The sequence below is a fragment of the Nothobranchius furzeri genome, chromosome 13, assembly GCF_043380555.1.
Source record: "Nothobranchius furzeri strain GRZ-AD chromosome 13, NfurGRZ-RIMD1, whole genome shotgun sequence".
NCBI classification, from domain to species: domain Eukaryota; kingdom Metazoa; phylum Chordata; class Actinopteri; order Cyprinodontiformes; family Nothobranchiidae; genus Nothobranchius; species Nothobranchius furzeri.
The window spans coordinates 64837625-64856526 of NC_091753.1; the positions used below are offsets into that span (position 1 = coordinate 64837625).

An 18902-nucleotide genomic window follows, 5' to 3' on the forward strand; every position below is an offset into this window, starting at 1 on the left:
CCCATCTTCTTCTGGACCGTGGGTCCCCGGAAGCCCAACGATAAGATTCTAACACAAACGAGGTGGTTGTGTTGTTTCAAAGCCAAAGTCGCTGATTGTTGTTTTCGCTGCCCTGAACATCTTCTGGAAGAGACTGGTTGTCATTTTTGCACAACAACCATTTTGTTTTTGTTAGTTTTTAAAATTAAGAAGAAGAAGAAAGACAAATGATCAAAAAAGTTTTGATTTCTTCTTCAATGGGATGTAATTATTGGAAAATTATGTGAAAATGAGTATAAATGATCTAAAAATTATTGCTGGTACTTTTAGTTTCATTCTGTTATGGAAATTCAGACAAAACTAAAGAATTGGCTTCAATTTCAGGCTTCCAATTATTAAAGGGCAATTACAACCCATTTTTCCACTCATTGAACATCTTTAATCTTTAATCTGCTCATATTTTAAAACTACAGCCCCTGGACCAGTGGTTCCCAACCAAGGGGGAGCCCACCAAATTCGTGGGAATTCAGCGCATACAAGTGCCTCGTGACTTTTATCTTGAAAGGCGCCGTACAAAAGATCATTTCTTCCCCTTCTACATCATGTTTGAGCTGAGCTGGTGAGGTTACCACACAGCCAAGGGACCCTCCAGGACTGAAGATTGGGAACCGCTGACCTAGACTCTCTAAACCTGGACCAGATTTAGATAACAGACGTTTCCCTGAACGTATAGTTTGTGGTGTGTAAAACTGTAATTTGAATAGTGAAAACAGTGTTTTTGTTTTCTTTCATAAATGTCAGAATGAAATTGTGTTAAAATGTAGAAAATGTTGAAATCTATCTTGCCTGACCAGGCAGATCTCCGGGTGCTCAGCACCCTAAACCTCTGGTTGCCCCTGATCTTCCTACTTGGAGCAACGCGGGGAAATGTTTGTTATTGAGTCCGGGAATGGTTGTTTGTTCACAAATGAATACAGTCTACCCAGATAACAAAAAGTTTCTTTAAACTCTACCCTTGAATCTTTCATTTCTATTAAACCAGAGTCACCAAGGGCAGAACATCAACAGGTCACCACTCGGTCTTGACTCACCAGGGTTCTTGGCCTGAAAGTCGGTCTTACGCTGCAGCGTGGATGGCAGGTCGTTGAGGCGGAGCGACAGCTGTCTCTTGAATGGAGAGTTCTTCTGGCTGAGAGCTGGAAATCCCCTGAAAGAGCCTTGGCGCACCAGCTGTTCGATGGGCGCGTGGCGGCGAGGAATGGCATGAGGCACGCCTGGTTCTGGGCGCTCCATAGGGGACGCTGCCCCCTCAGGTGGGGAGGCGGCACCAGGTGGGAGGGCTGGGATGGTACAGGGTTGATCTGGGAGATAAATGAGATTCCCACATAAGATTTCTGGAATTGCACCTCTGACTCTGTGAGCGATCCATCCCAGGTGAGGGGCCCTCCTACCTTTCTTCTTGTCCTGCACCTTCTCATCTCGATCGCTGCTGCTGCCCTGCTGGCTGGAAGATGAGTTGATGCGGAAGGAACCCTCACGCACAAAAGAGGTGCGGCTAGCGTCAAAGGAAGCTGTCACCCCACACTCCTTCTCTCGACGCTGCTTCCTCTCCAGGCAGGCAGCAAAGGCACACCCCACAGCATGACTAAGTCTCTCTCCCTGGGTCGCAAACAACAACAAAACCTGCATGTTTGAATGGACTGAACTGAATGTGCAGATACTTGCACTATTTTGAGTTTTCTGATTGTTTTAGTCATGAAAAAGACTTTTACCTGAAACTTTCCAAGATTTTATGAGACACTTTAACTTAAATCCATATTTCATTTTGGGCCCATCATCGTCAAAGTAACACATGCAGAGTTTTAACTTCATGCTTATCCTTATTATACTGAAAGATCTCATGTGACGTGTCAGCATTTAGAGCGTGTTACAATTATTCTCATCTCATACAAAGACCTACCGTGTTCCAGAGGCATCCACCCGGAGCTGTGTTGACTCCACATGTTTACCAGTTTGGGAGGTTTGATACATCTCTAGTATACGCACACACACACACACTCGCGTGCATGCACGCACACACAAAATGAAAAACAATACTAATCTCTTACGACCGTGGTCAATGAAAAGTAAACAATAACTCCAGCTGAACAACATTAGCTTAAAGTTGTTGCACTTGGTAAAAGCAGAATGATGGATGGATTGTTATCTACGTGGGGCGACGGTGGCACAGGAGTTAAGCGCTCGCCCCGTAATCGGAAGGTTGCAGGTTCGAGCCCCGCTCAGTCTGTCGCTGCTGTTGTGTCCTTGGGCAAGACAGTTAACCCACCTTGCCTGCTGGTGGTGGTCGGAGGGACCGGTGGCGCCAGTGCTCGGCAGCCTCGCCTCTGTCAGTGCGCCCCAGGGCAGCTGTGGCTACATTGTAGCTCATCCCCACCAGTGTGTGAATGTGTGTGTGAATGGGTGAATGACTGATTGTGTTGTAAAGCGCCTTGGGGGGTTTCAAGAACTCTAGAAGGCGCTATATCAAATACAGGCCATTTAATCATTTAGAAGCGGGACAAGCACAGTGACTGGTCGAGGATTCCCAGGATTTTGGGGTCGACAAAAATTATTAAAGTTTTTGGACAAAACATTTAATTTATTGGTTTCCATCAATATGTGAAGATTATTTCGAGTTAAATGAGAAAAAAGCTCCAGAAAACACCTGAGACTACACATTTAAGTACAGCAAAGATTGTGAAACTAATAGTTTAGAATCCAGTCGGACAGCCTTGACAGGATTTATAGGACCATTTTATCATCCAAGCCACCATCCATCACTAACGCGACATCTTCTAGAGAATAAAATATCAGCACTTTTCATAAACTTCCATTGTGCCTTGATAACATCAAATAATTCTAGTTTATTTATAAAGCGCCAAATCACGACAAGAGTCACCTCAAGGACCTTCACACAGTAAACATTCCAGGTCAGTTGATTAAGCCAATCAGTAAAAGGTTTTCTATATAAGGAACCCAGCAGGTTGCATCGAGTCACTGACTAGTGTCAGAGTCTTTACAGCAATCCTCATACTAAGCAAGCATGCAGCGACAGTGGAGAGGAAAACTCGCTTTTAACAGGAAGAAACCTCCAGAGGATCCTGGCTCAGTATAAGCAGCCATCCTCCACGACTCACACACACACACACACACACACACACACACACACACACACACACACACACACACACACACACACACACACACACACACACACACCAGGTAGTGTTTCTGTGGCTACGTTGTGATTTCTTAGTAAATATTCTATTAGAGATAAACTGTATTGTCTTTATCTTAATGAATCTATAATTAATTACCCACATGTTTAATAGAGTAAAGTAGGGCGTATCAAACCTAAACACTAGTTCATGACGCCCTAAAGTAACTAATTTATTCTCCCTCAGATCTCAGGTGTCCCTCCTGCTCAGAGCTAGCAGCAGCAGCAGAGAGGTCAGCTCAGGTTGGACATGCAGAGGAAACCAAGACAGACAGAGATGGGCAGATAACCCCAGCGGCTCCTGTATAATCCCCTCCTCTGATCCCAGACCTGTGCTCTGTTCTCTTCCATCCACATTATTAATCCCATTCCCACTTTAAGCTCATGACACCAAAAAGCACCGTCAGACTGGTGGAAATGGAGCAGTTTTTCTTTTTCAGCTGAAATATAGAAAACTGACTCACACATCAGCAGCACAGAAAGCACGTGTTGGGTTTTATCACCGCTGAAAGGTGAAGGTGGAGAATCATCTGTTTTACTTGTGGTTAGAGAGAACCCAATACACCTTCCAGATTGTAATAATCAGCTGTGTGTCTACAACTGATTCATGTTCAGACTCAACCCGGGCCAAGATGGCTACCACAGTCAACACAAAAACAGCCACCGCTTTTACAGATTTGGAGCTTAAACTCAGCATGTTTGTAGATGAGCCTCTCCTCCAACACACACTAAGCACTTTAGCAGATTAATCCTTAGAATAAAACATTTTGGACTGCACCATCAAGGGGGCCCCCAAGGGGTGACCAGGGGTGGCCATGGCCACCCATAGAAAAGTGCTGACCCCCCCAGGAAAAGCCAGTGTTAACAAATCATATTAATGTTCAGTCAAACCATATATTGACCTTCAACACATAATTTTAAAGCTAAATAAAAATGATTACAATTAATAACTAAAGAAATAATCAGAATTTTAAAAAAACATATGTTTCTGCTGCTCACCATTTTAAAAACTTTTTTATCTCCATAATTTTTTTAACACACCAACAGGTGAATTAACCTAAAAAATACATTTTAAATTAACTTTGGGTTAACATTATAAATAACTGAATGTAATTTTCTAAAATGTTTGTGTTTGTAAAACTTAAGTTAAATGTTTTGGATACTTACTGTTATTTTAATAAAAATTAATAAAGGCGCAACGCAGCACATCGCCACAGACTAAATTCTCCCAGAGTTACCACAAGGACCAATTTGGTGTGCCACCCCAAAAATTTCTTTGATCCCATCTGGCCACCCCATCAAAAAATTCTGGAGGTGCCCCTGTGCACCATGGTTGCGTATCAGCAAAATATCCACGATGAACAATGTGATGGATCTCAAAGAAACTTCAGCAAAAGTCTTCATTGGACGAACTGATTATTTACCATATTTGGGATGCTACCACAGCTAATTAACCTCAACAAACTTAAAAAGTATCCAATAAACTGATTATTTACCATATTTGGGATGCTACCACAGCTAATTAACCTCAACAAACTTAAAAAGTATCCAATAAACTGATTATTTACCATATTTGGGATGCTACCACAGCTAATTAACCTCAACAAACTTAAAAAGTATCCAATAAACTGATTATTTACCATATTTGGGATGCTACCACAGCTAATTAACCTCAACAAACTTAAAAAGTATCCAATAAACTGATTATTTACCATATTTGGGATGCTACCACAGCTAATTAACCTCAACAAACTTAAAAATATCCAATAAACTGATTATTTACCATGTTTGGGATGCTACCACAGCTAATTAACCTCAACAAACTTAAAAGTATCCAATAAACAGTTAGTTTAAAACACTGAGCTAATATCTGGTGTGGCAGCAGTCATATACAACACAAAACTGTCTTGGTTTTAACTTACGGGTGTCTTTAGTCATGTCATAAACCAGAATATAAACGTCTCTGGGTAGAAATGAAACTGATAAAAAAATCCCTATGAGCAACAGCAGGCCCTTTTCAGACATTTGACTTGTACAAGTTGGGAAATCACAGGTGAATAAATCTTTTAACTTTTACTCAGCAGGTTGGTCTAGCCACGCTCCATTCTAGCCTCAGGAGGCTTACCATTGGCCCAAAAATGTGTCTTGTCAATCACAGCGCTCTGTGTCTGTTGGGTGGGCCTAATGCTGAGACAGAGAAAAACGACAGAGGATATCGGCTCAGGATTGGCATTTTAGACTTGAGCTTTTCTTTGAGACATAAGCTGATGCTAAATAATTTGGGAATACTGAAGCCATTTATTTCAGAACAAGATGTATTTGCTTCTTTTTTTCCCCTTCAAACTGTGTATGAATGACTGCCCCGTTGACTGATCTCTGTAGAGCAGGGGTGTTAAACATGCGGCCCGCGAGATGGTTGTGTAAATTTTATTTTCATACTTTACAATGTAGAGTGAAAATAAACGTATCTTTGTGAGCAAGTTTTCTCTGTAATGAGTATAAATAAAACAAAGATGCACTCAAGGCTCACACAAGAACTTGAATTACATCCTGAAGTTGGCCGCCACTCAGGATGTGACTCCTGATATTGATGTGCTGGTGAAAGCTAAAAGATGTAAAGTAAAATGAGTCAAATATACTTTAAGTGCTGCATGAAACTGATCTAGCCATGTGATCTGTAAGCTCTTTGAATCACTAAGGCAGGGGTGTCAAACTCAAACTCACACGGGGCCGAAATGAAACTCTGGGACGGAGTCGAGGGCCAAACTTAATATTTTTTGAAAAAGTGACGGCAAATTTGCACATTTTTTTTATCAACATGTATGCAATTTTGAACCTTTAAATTTGGAAACAAACATATTTCTGCATTAACACTGAATGTGGAATAACCAAATTACACACGAGCAAGTCCGTTTTAAATAAAACACATCAGTGGTATTCATTACTTGTGGTATAATCAGCATTTTATAAATCTATTCAGGATTTATGTTTTCTTGTTTATTCATTTTTCTTATTTTTTATTCTCCTTTTTTCTCCTGTAATACGTGTCATCGCTGCTGTGACGTCTAGCTTTCCCCACTGAGGAACAATAAAGGGATTTTCTATTCTATTCATCTATCTGCAGCCTTTCCACTTCCTGTTTACTGTAGGTTAAATCTTTTCTCACGGGCCAACAACAAAATAAAAATATCATTTTTATCTAAAATGAAAATGCAACATCTCACCTGTTAACTTTCATGTTTTGGAGCAGAAAACCAACATATTTAAAGCTCAGTTTGCTCCACTGGTTTACTGTGATGCTCACCTGTTCCAGCCAGATACCTGCATCATGGGGTTGATCTGAGCTGAGGAGGAGACTCCTGTTGTTTTGTTCATCTTCATCATAATAATGACAACATTAGATGACAACAGGTGCTCACATAGGTTTGTGCTGATGAACATGTCTGAGCAGCTTGACCACGTTGTTGTGTGTCGGGGAGGAAACACAACGACAGCAGCCACGGAGTCATGCTGGTTTGAGCGTGTCGCTGTTCGCTGGAGTTATATCGGCTCTGTCTGGACGTTAGTTGGAAAACTTTCTCTTTCAGTCGTGAACACGTTACTGAGCGGCTAGAATCTCCGTTTCTGGGCTTCAACGTCAGAAAACAGCTGAGTGAACTCGGCGCTGAGTGAGAGGAGCGTTTAGTTTGTCCGAGACAGCGGAGCTGCAGAGACCGGCAGCAGGCGCTGGAAAAAACACAAAGGAAGGGGCGTGTCGGCTCCGCGCTAACGCCGCAAAGCATCATGGGAGTTGAAGTCTTTGCGGTAAAATCAGCCAGCGGGCCAGTTTTAATATATTTTTAATATTTATCTTGCGGGCCACATAAAAATGCTTGTGTCTGACATATGTGCACTAAGGAATGTTTTTTTATTTGTTGATATATTATTATTATTATTTTTTTTTTTTTTTCAAATTTTCAAGTACACTTCAGGTGTTGTACTTGTACTACACTGTCCTCAGGCTCCAGCCTCGTTTTATATTGATTGTATTAAAACAAAGAAAACAATCTGAAGTATTTAATTAATTTACCGGTCCGGCCCACTTGGGACTAGATTTCTCTCAATGTGGCCCCTGAGCCAAAATGAGTTTGACACCCCTGCTGTAGAGCTAAATACATCATGTTGTTTTTGCTTCAACAAGCTCTAGCTCCATCCAATTGGTTGCAAAGACATCTGTAGATTTTCCCCCACCATGGATGTAGTTTTTGGGACGGACAGGGGGGACATCCCCACCCCCCACCCCCACTTTTTCCTAAGTCAGTTTTTGTCCCCTGCCCTTTTTACCATCCAAAAACAATATTACATTAATGTAAATTCAAACCCCCCCCTCCCGGTCCTCATGCCGGTCCCCCCCCCCCCCCCCCCCCCCACACACACACACACACACTTCTAAAGTCTAAACTATGTCCATGTCCCCCACGACTGGATTCTGTCTATCGGTCATGCCCAGGCTATGTATTTACATAAGGGTTAGTTTGCTAGGCTAGCATAAACCAGGACTACGTTCCATTTAGGAAAAGTTATGCTCATTAGCAGTTTTACAAAATAACCAACACTTACAGCTGCAGAAGTGGAATGCAGCCCTCGCTGGTACACCTGTGCTTCCCCCACTCTCAAACAGCTATCAGTGAGAACACTGGACACAAACTAAGAGTAGAGTTACATTTAATTCATAAAGGCCCATTCTTAAGAATTGTTGCAACTTTTTAAAAAGTTCCTGCAAAAGAGTCAAAGGTTCACTGGAGCCTCACCGAGTCTTTCAGAGCCATGAAGCAGTGACACATCCACCGCCTGGTGGTTCCATCCCTGCAGATGTAGGAAAAGGCCTTGTCATAGTTACGGTCTGGAGCGCAGAATGAGACCTTCTCTATGGTCTGGTCCACGATGAGGTCCTGGTAGAGGCAGTCAGTGGAAACAGGAAAAAGCAGAAAGGGAATTAAGACATATTTTACCCATAATTGCCTGATGAGCCAAGTCTGCATCAGTCACCACAGCAAGTAAATAAATATTTTGACTGTCTAGAGCTGAATCAGGTAAAATGCACCGATTACTGAAACAGCTGCTAACATTTTACCAACAGTCACTAGAGATAGGTTGGACACAGGAATTGATGTCAGAGGATAACATGAAGTAGCAAGAGTATCAAAACAATGTTTGTTTGTTTACCCTTTAAGCTCTGGCCCACATGGGAATTAGAGTTCAGTTAACTTTACCAGAGGGGTATTCCAGAAAGTGAGATTTTCCCCAAACCAGGCTTTCTTGTTAGATTCCCGGTGTAACCTCTCCTAAATCGGTTCTACGAACGTGGCTAGCCTGAAAGCCCTCCCGGTCACCATGGTAACACATGCTGGAGAACACACCTGTTCTGTGGCAGGCTAGCAGGTAGGCTTACTGACCCTTTGTGAATATGATTGGACAAGGCAAGTGACATCACCATTTTCTTGAACAGAACCGGTGACAAAGGTGCATCCTTGGCGGAGTCCAAGTCTCACCGGAAACAAGCTCGACTTACTGCCAGCCAGTGGTTTAAATCCTACCTGTCTGATAGATTTCATTTTGTAAATGTACATGGCAAATCTTCTTCATACTCCAGGGTTACTTGTGGAGTACCACAGGGTTCAGTGCTTGGACCAATTCTTTTTACTATATATATGCTCCCAATTGGTAAAATCAGCATGGGATAAACTTCCACTGTTAGGCTGATGATACTCAGTTATATGTATCCATTAACCCTGATGAACCTAATCGGTTAGGTAGATTACAGGCATGTCTTGAGGACATAAACAATTGGATGACTCTAAACTTTCTGCTTTTAAATCAAGACAAGACTGAAGTTCTCATCGTTGGACCTGAACTTCAGAAAAGGAAATTGCTTAGGCAAGGCAAGGCAGCTTTATTTGTAGAGCACATTTCAAACACAGATGCAATTCAATGTGCTTTACAATTATCAGGACATGATATGAAAACAACATAAAAACACAAATTAAAATACACACAAATGGAATTGCAGTTTAGAGCTTGTTAGGGATTTTATATTACACTTATCTTAAATGTTCTTTTTAAGTGTTTATGTCCTAATTGTCCTCTGTGATCTGTATGTAGTTTGTCTCTGTGGGGGACGTTAGTTCAGCAGTCACTCCCATAACTTGAGACTTCCTTTTTAGAATGTCCCGCCTTAGCCTAGAAGCAACAATGTTATTGGCTGGCTTCAGCATAGAAGCAACGATGTTATTGGCTGGCTTCAGCATAGAAGCAACAATGTTATTGGCTAGCGTAGGCCATGATGAATAGGCCTTTGTTCCTCATTTTCTCTCCCTAAATAAAAGTGTTGTAGTGGGGCAGAGAGCAGGGCAAGTGAGGCGAGGTTCCGATCAGCTTCTCTTGTCCGCCGCTGCAGCGTACCTAATCTATCTCTGGTGTGCTTTCTTTTGTTTAAAATACACAACAGAGCTAAATGAGAAGACAAAGTTACAGCACAGATTACAGTGGAGACGACGCATGATACGAAACAGTTCAATTAAAGGTTGATGAGTATATTAGGGTTTTAAAGCTGGATTTATACTTCTCCGTCAGCTCCAAACGGGAGAGACACGCACGCACGGACAGAGATGTTTAACTCTCATACTTCTCCGTCTCCTGGGGAGTGTTGCAAAGCAATTCCCCACCAGGACACCAGAGGGCGTAGCACTGTTCTGTGGTATCCTGTCATATATCGGTCCAAGATAATGTGTTTATATTGTGTTTTTTTGTATATAAGAGACTTTTTAACATGGACAAATTTGTCTCTCATCCTCCTCCACCTCTTCATGCGCTCGCCACCTCTAAACCCACGTTTCCTGTCATTTCCGTCCACAAATAAAACGCTTCCTGCGCATCTTTTCACTCCTCCAGTCACGGGGAATTAAACGTTCATATTTTAGAGTTTTTTCACGAGTCATTCTTCAAGCTTCTCCATGTCTGCTGCTAATTATCCTCGGTTCTCTTTATGTTTTTGAGGGTGCAATGGCGGCGGAGTAGACGACTGTGGCGCACTGAACAATCACAAGCTTGCGTTCTCCATCTTGACGGATGGATATTTAGAAAACAGAGCTTGACGCCGTCCATCCTTGCGAGGGCTCTCCAGCAGGCTCGCAAGGACGGATAATGGCGTTGAGTGTCCCCGCACTGACGCAGAAGCGTAACTCAGGCGTTAGTTGTGTTTTAAACAACACTAGGGTTGGGGCAGATCTCAGGTCATGGGGAAGCTGATTCCACATGTGAGCAGCATAGTAACTAAATGCATCACCACCATGTTTTACTCTGACCCGAGGTTCTACCAGCTGATTGTTTCCAAGAGATCTCAGAGCCCTTTTGGGTGTATATAAAGGAATGAGATCTGACATATATTCTGGTCCCATGCCATTGAGTGATTTATAAACTAGTAGGAGCACTTTGAGGTCTATTCTATAGTTTACTGGTAACCAGTGTAAGGATCTAAGAACAGGAGTGATGTGCTCCATTCTCTTAGTTCTTGTTAAGACTCTAGCAGCAGCATTCTGAACAAGCTGCAGCTGCTTCACAGCTTTTTTGGAAAGACCAGTTAGGAGACCATTGCATTAGTCCAGCCGACTAGAAAAAAAGCATGAATACGTTTCTCTAAGTCTGGTCCGGACACGAGACCTCTGATTCTTGATGTTTGATGAAGGTGATAAAACGCTGATTTAGTTAACGCCTTAATGTGTCCAGAGAAGCTCGGGTCGGAGTCAATGATAACCCCAAGATTTCTAACCTGGGTCTTTGTCTTTATTTTATCTCATACTAAATAGAATATTTGCTAAGAAATCACAACATAACCATAGAAACACTACTTGGTTGTGTGTGTGTGTGTGTGTGTGTGTGTGTGTGTGTGTGTGTGTGCGTGCGCTGGGGGAGGAGGTCGTACTATGTGGGCCTTCGCTGCCTTCAAGATGACACAATAGCATTAAACACGACACCAGTCATTCTGTCCGTCAGCTCTTCATACCCGTGACAGACTATCGGACGAGAGCAGGGACAGCTTCACGTCTCATCCCTGGTCAGAGTTGTACAATGTCTGGAGGCTGACAGCGTCTTTTTATTTAACTGATGGAGCAAATGTTGTGCCTGAGGTTTATTGTGAATGACAGAGCTCAGTTCTGACAGCAGAGAGGGGAGAGAGCATCTTAGAACGGGACTATCTAATCCTAGTCCTAAACTGTGTGATGATGACTCGCCTCTGTCAGTGCGCCCCAGGGCAGCTGTGGCTACATCGTAGCTCATCACCATCAGTGTGTGAATGTGTGTGTGAATGGGTGAATGATACACTGTAGTGTAAAGCGCTTTGGAGTCATTTATCATGATCATGGCTGCAGCTCTAACGGTTTCATCACTACTGCCACAGCAGCAGCGGCAGCTTAGCCCAAAATCCTGTAGGAATATTTCAACATTCCTGCTAAAACATCCCAGTTCTGCTGCAGTTTACTGGTTTAGGGCTTAAAGACTGGCCTCTGAGGAGATTAGCGTCATTCTATTTTAGTCTTGGCTACTTTTGGACTAGCCGTTAGCTCATCAGCCCTGCCTGACGGAAACTGTATTTCTCCAAACTGAGGCCATTCATTAAGCTTTAACACAGGTAAAGTTTTAATTGCAGCTTTCACACAGAAACACACACACTGATTGTTCCTAATGTTGTTAAAGAGAACCAAAGGTTGTCTCAGATACCTTCTGCTCTTCTAACCAGGAGAGAAATACTCATTTCAACATTTGTACCAAATTTTATTTGAAACATATTTGACTATTAAAACAAGCTTTCAGGCCGAAAATAAACAAAACACGTTTCTTTCTCTGTCGCTGGCACCAAACCCCAGTTTCTAACTCTGACCTGCTGTTATTTTAACCGGTTTGTTTTCGATGCCTTTTAGTCCACCGGAGCTGAACAGAACCTTTAGAAGGTTTACTGAAATAAAAGCCAGAATTAAAACACGAGTCTGGAGTGTGTGTGGCATGTAGCCATTTTTATTAATTATGTAAGTTTTGCTTTGCACAGCGGCTGTCTGAAAAGATGAAACACTTGAAGGACCAAACAAGGAGAGCTTACCTTGGTTTTATCATCCACCACCCTGAGTCCATCAGCTGAAACCCACAATACTGCTTTCACTGTCTTCTTGCCACTCTGGGGAGACAGAGAGGAGGTGGGGAGGAGTCAGTGAGAGCTGCTGTTCTCCATGCAGAGGCGGTCAGAAAGTCACAATGGGACTAAAGGTGACTAAAGGTAGGTTTGGTTGAACGATGACCTCCGTGTGTTGAGACGTCATGTACCATCGTGTGTCCTCCTCGCTGCTGCAGCTTCAAAGTGTTTCATAATGAGACAGATCAGCGCAGAACGAACAACGTGCTTCCCTTTCATCCTTTAAATCTACTTACACCCTCCAGCCACTCCGTGTCACTCTGTTCACACACTCCCAGTCCCAGTCCAGCTGTGTGTGTGTGTGTGTGTGTGTGTGTGTGTGTGTGTGTGTGCAGAGAATATATGTGAGAGTAATATGAGGCTGTGTGTGATCCCAGTGCACCAAGGTGTGGTGTTCGTGGTAGTGGAGGTGGTGGGGGGTGCATACTTACAACTTTCAGCTTTTTCACTGCCTCCTCACATACATGCATCCCTCTGGACTCCTCCACCTCCACCAACCCCAGATACTGCAACAAAAGGGTAGCAGAGGTATTGATACCAGAGCAGATCCTTCTGACAGAACTCTTTATCAAAGAGACGTCTGGTATGAGCTGTGCCCCAATAACACACACACACACACACACACACACACACACACACACACACACACACATATTCTCTGCACACACATACACGCGCACACACACACACACACACACACACACATATTCTCTGCACACACATACACGCACACACACACATGCACACACACACACACATAGTCTCTGCACACACACACACACACACACACACACACACACACACACACACACACATATTCTCTGCACACACATACACACACACACATAGTCTCTGCACACACACACACACACACACACACACACACACACACACACACACACACACACACACACACACACACACACACACACACACACACACACACATATTCTCTGCACACACATACACACACACACACACACACACACACACACACACATATTCTCTGCACACACACACTGACACACATGTACACACACACACACACACACACACACACACACACACATTCTCTGCACACACATACACACACACACACACATATTCTCTGCACACACACACACACACACACACACACACATATTCTCTGCACACACATACACACACACACACACACACACACACACACACATATTCTCTGCACACACACACTGACACACATGTACACACACACACACACACACAAGCAACTAATGCCTCCCTCACTCTGTTCTCATGATGGATCTTCAGCTGCAAGTTGGTACTGATAATAAGGGCAGGATGAGAGAGAGAGAGAGAGAGAGAGAGAGCAGAAGATGGAAGTTCTTTATTGTCACGGTCTGCGTCTGTGTCTTCATTCATGTGTCTCCTGATGTTTCTCCATCCCTCTCTAGATTCCCTTCTGTGTCTCATAGCGCCCTCATGTGTCCTTTTTCTGCGTCTCAGTTATGTGTCTTAATGTTGTTACCCTTTTAAACCATTCCTCCCAGGTCAACTCCAGCCTCTTTTCCCCAGCTCAGTGTGTGTGTGTGTATGTGTGTGTGTGTGTGTGTGGGGGGGGGGGGGGGGGGGGGGGGGGCTCCCCAACTCAGTGTGTGTGCGTTTGTGTGTGTGTGTGTGTGTGTGAGTGTGTGTGTGTGTGTGTGTGTGTGTGTGTGTCCTCCCCAACTCAGTGTTTGTGTGTGTGTGTGTGTCCTCCCCAACTCAGTGTGTGTGTGTGTGTGTGTGTGTGTGTGTGTGTGTGTGTGTGTGTGTGTGTGTGTGTGCGCGCTCCTCCAGCTAGTTTGAGCCCTTCCCTCTGTCTTTAGATAGTTGTCGTTTAGTTTTGTGTTTAGGTATTTGCCCTCCTCTGTTTCTGTTTTCCCAGTTAGATGATTAGATTCACCTGTCTTCCCTCCAGCCCTCACTCCACACACCTGCTGCCATTTCCCCTAATTACTCCTCCCTGTTGTATATAAGCCCTGTCTTGTCTCTGTCTTGTGTCGGTCCATTGTGGTTATTCTGTCACTTCTGTCTCTAGATTTCCTTGTCTCTAGTTTTCATTTTGGACTTATTGGAGTTTTGACTTCCAGTCCCTGTGGATTTATTCTTATTTTTGGACTCATCCTTCAAAATAAAGAATTTTTCTTTATATTATCACCTGCCTCGTGTCATCTTGGGTTCCTGCAGTTTTGGGTCCTACAAGCCTCGTTTCGTGACATTTATAGCCTCATATCCTCTTGTTGTCTCTCTAGCGCTCTAAGCTGCAGTGCCCATGGGGACACAATTAGAGCTCTGCAGGAGTCAGGACCCGAGTGAAGAAGTAAGATGTGTTTTCTGAGCTTCAGGAACTCATGCATGTGCTGTAACAACATGTAAAACTGTGTCTAGCAGAGTAAATCTCCTCTTTCAGACTGCTCCCAATACACCGCCATTTAAATCATTGTTCCCTCCACTGAGCCACAGTAAAATGAGCAATAAGTTCCTCCCTTATAATGAACAACATTTTTACTGAAAGATATTTATTGTTAAATTAGGGACAACATACCCGAACAGAGAAGTTACATTTGCCTTTGCGTACAGCCTCCTCATCCGCCTGCCACTGGTGTGGTCTGCTGGCCTCGGGCACATACGTGGGCTTCTTCCTCCTCAGGCTCTGCCGAAGTTTGTTCATCTCCGGCGTCACGTGTTCCCTGGAACTGCACACGGAAACAGACACCAACTCAGGGACTTCACATCCTCTTTAAGCAGACACACAAAATTCACTCCGTTTAGGTTTTTGGGGGTTTAGGATGCATTCTCTCCAAACACACCAAGGACACACTTCACTGCCGTGATGCGCACCACGCACAAAGTGCTAGCATCAGCAGGCAAGAGAGAAAAAAAGAGAGGAGTTATCCGACAAGTGCAAGTTCCTGCACGCAGCACCTGACCATCCATCCATCTGTTACCCCTGACACAGGACTAGTCTGCATGAGATATAGTCTCAAGGTCTCATACATTTGCTTCTAACCTGCTTATTTTCAGCTCAACAGAAGAATGAAGAATGGACTATTTTCTTTTAATTAATCAAATAACTCTATTTTAATAAGCTAATCAAGCAAAGTGTTAGTCAATAAATAAGATGTGACTGATCTGTGAAATCAAAATATTAATTACTTTTTTATAATCCTATAGAATATAAAGGTACTGTGACTTTAAGGGTTCCAACAGGACTCATTTCATGTAGCGTTAAAAGACATGACACATTACTTTCACTGATCCAATCAGAATCTGACAGATCTGACGGAGGCGTGGTTTGATGGTGTTTGGTAAAACATCACACGTCATCCCATTCACTGCCTCATCCACCTTAGTTACACCATACATGTAGTGTTTAAATTTAGTCTAGTTTAATTTGTTAGTAATAAAATTCTTAACTTTTAAACTTGACTCTCTCTCTTCTGTTGTCTCTGAGTGAATACGAAGCGGTTATCTAATCCCTGCATTAAAAAGTTCCAATCTTCTGGTTTAAATAACCTCACATTCCATAAGGTGGATTTCATATTTCCTATGGAATCCTAAGCCTTATGGGTTATTAAATGACATGTAATTTAAATCACAACAGAATGGCGAGCCTTAGCCAGATATTTGTACATTATAAACACTTCGTGCTCAATTGGAGACATTTTTAGACAGTAAAACACTAAAACTGATGTTTCTGGTTGAATAAGGGTACAATCTCGTACTGCGCCACTAGAGTACAGCATCTCCACTTAAAACAAGGAGGCGCTGATTCATCTCTGTTCATCTAGCCTAAAGCTATTGGAGTTTATAGCAAAGAACGGATTTTTTCCGGCTGTTATCTGCATGTAAATATATGTTTAAATATGTTTTGGAGTGATTCGTGACACTGCGTGATAACTTGTGTAACAGAGATAGAGATCTCCACCGGGAGTTCGCTTCCAGACTGCCGATCTGATCGGTAGTCAGCCCCGTTGAGCTGCTTAGCAATAGCTGCTTACATAAGCTTTTTAAACGGAATAGCCACGGGCAATACGAATTGTCCACGCAAAATTAGGACGAATATTAGTACGAATGCTCACAAATGTTCCTTTATTCACGCCGGCCAGTTCTACTGCAGAACTAGACCAAAATCACCTGGTTCAGCTGACAGGTCCCGCTAGCTTAGCGCTTAGCTGCTAGGCCTAGCTTTCAATTTCGGCATAAACGGAGTTGCAAACCGTAGCTGAAAATCGATCAACACCGCGCTCCTGTGTCTTCTAAATCCGCTACCCACAAAGGGATAAAAATTTGCTTCGTTCGAGTTGATTTAGCGGCGTTTTTAACACTTCGGTGTGAGAAACAGACTTCGGTAGCATTTAAGCGACCGCCAGTGGACGGACGGTGCACGCTCACCAAATCTCCATCTTGCCTGGTAAGACCACGCAGCTTGACAAGCCATCTTCGGTACGGTCAGTAGAGTGATATATCTGGGTCGTTACTTAACGGTTCTGCCTGAATGCTCACTCAAAACACAAAAATTTCTCCTGTAACAAAGCTCATTTATAATCAACCGGTAAGAACTGTTTCTTATTCAGCTTCCATTAATTTTATAACAAATTAAGGGACCTGTGGCATTAAAATGAGTTCAGAGAAAATTAAACAATTGACATCTGTCATCCTACAGATGAGAAATGATTTTCAGGAATCCCAAATCCAACTTGCTGAAATGAGAAACGGATCCCAAATGCAGCTTGCTGAGATGAGAAGCATAAAATTGCAGCTTTTCAATCTGCAACAGGAAGTCACAGAAATCCGAGATTTTGTAAATGATTTTCAGGTGGGAGGGGCGGCAACCCCGTGTTCTGCTGATCTGCCAACAGATAAAATGAGAATGCTGCAATCGGATGTTTTAATTGGCTCTGAATTACAGGAAACCCTCAACATCTCGCAATTCACTCCATCCACATTGATGATAAGTGGCACCTCCACGGACAGTGGCCCAGTGCCCCCTGGTGTCGAGCCAGATGAAATACTGCTGGGACCTCTCCTGCCACAGGGGAGGGGTGATAAGCCCACAGTAGATGTCATTTTGCAACAGGTGCTTTCCTGCAACACACTTTTAGATACGGGTTCAGATTTTACAATCATGAGCAAGTCTCTTTATGACCGCGTCTGCTTGGATGTAAGGGGGGGCGGGTGCCCTCCAGAACTGATTCCCTGTGCATTAAGTCCATGAAGTCAGGATTCCTACACTGCCAAACGCTGCGCCGACTTTTGTGCATCAATACAAGATTCCCCTGGCGTCCCATGGACCAGTTCAGGAAATCATTGAAAGCCTCTTGGCTAAAGGGATCATCCGACCCTGCAACAGCACCTACTTGGCTCCAATGTGGCCAGGAAATAAGCCTAATGGTAAGTGGTGACTAACCATTGACTACAGGCAACTCAACAAACAGGTTCCCTTGTCTAGGTGGCCGATGGCGCGCCTGGAACAAGAACTTCCAAAAGTGAAACATGCTAAATACTTCTCCACCCTTGACATTGCGTCTGGATTCTGGACAATTCCTGCCCATAAATCGGACCAACACAAACTAGCTTTCTCCTTTGCCAACCGCCAGTACACCTTCACTCTGTGTCCTTTTGGTTATTCCAACTCACCAGCTGAGTTCAGCATCTTCTTGGACAAAGCCTTCTCGAGAGTGAGGTACCCTCATCTATGTCGATGACATTCTTGTTCGTAAGCGTACCTTGGATGACCACCTGTCCGAGCTGGACCATGTCATGGGTCAGCTCGCAGCTGCAGGTGCAAAGATTTCTCTCGCCAAAGGTCAGTGGTGCAGATCACAGGCTCAGTTTGTTGGCCTCCTTGTGGGACCACAGGGAGTGCAGCCTCAACTTGGCAGAATTCAAGGTGTGGCCACCATCACACCTCCTACGAACGTCTCCGAACTTCGGAGCTTCCTAGGGTTGTGCAACTAATTGCGCCAGTTCGTAGAACATTATGCTGAGATAGCGAGACCTCTGACTAATCTACTGAAGAAGGGTGTGACTTTCGAGTGGACTGAGCAGCAGCAATAGGCCATGGATGACCTGAAGGCCGCGTTATGCTCAGCTCCGTGCTTGGCGCTCCCCGATTGCGACAAGGAGTTCCACCTTGAGGTCGGTTTCTCAGCTCACTGTTTGAGTGCTGGTCTCTACCAAGTATATGATTGCGACAGGCGTGTCGTAGCCTATGCTAGAAAGCTCTTGTCCGGTCCTGAGTTGAAGTACTCTCGCTGTGAAAAAGCTTTGCTTTCCACCATGTGGGTGGTGAAACACTTTTCTAGCTACATCGGTGGTCAGAAAATCATCACTGAAACTCAGCACCAGCCAGTGACCTTCCTTAACAGTCAGCACATCAGAGATGGTGTAATGACCAATGCGTGAATCGCGCCATGGCTG

General features: G+C 43.7%; 1 protein-coding gene across 6 annotated transcripts in view; it reads right to left on the reverse strand.

The window, feature by feature from the left end:
• numbl (NUMB like endocytic adaptor protein) overlaps nucleotides 1–18902 on the reverse strand; it is a 109140-nt gene that overhangs the window by 14286 nt on the left and 75952 nt on the right. For 2 of the 6 annotated variants that reach the window (XM_054734693.2, XM_054734692.2), the window contains exons 2-8: nucleotides 15025–15175; nucleotides 12890–12964; nucleotides 12369–12443; nucleotides 8026–8166; nucleotides 7835–7921; nucleotides 1431–1638; nucleotides 1071–1340 (exon numbers count right to left, since the gene is read on the reverse strand). In XM_054734693.2, the coding sequence (XP_054590668.2) occupies nucleotides 1071–1340; nucleotides 1431–1638; nucleotides 7835–7921; nucleotides 8026–8166; nucleotides 12369–12443; nucleotides 12890–12964; nucleotides 15025–15175 (1007 nt within the window). Of the gene's footprint in view, nucleotides 1–1070; nucleotides 1639–7834; nucleotides 7922–8025; nucleotides 8167–12368; nucleotides 12444–12889; nucleotides 12965–15024; nucleotides 15176–18902 lie in introns of all 6 variants that reach the window. The other 4 variants (XM_054734697.2, XM_054734696.2, XM_054734695.2 and 1 more) reach the window with 2 other exon arrangements.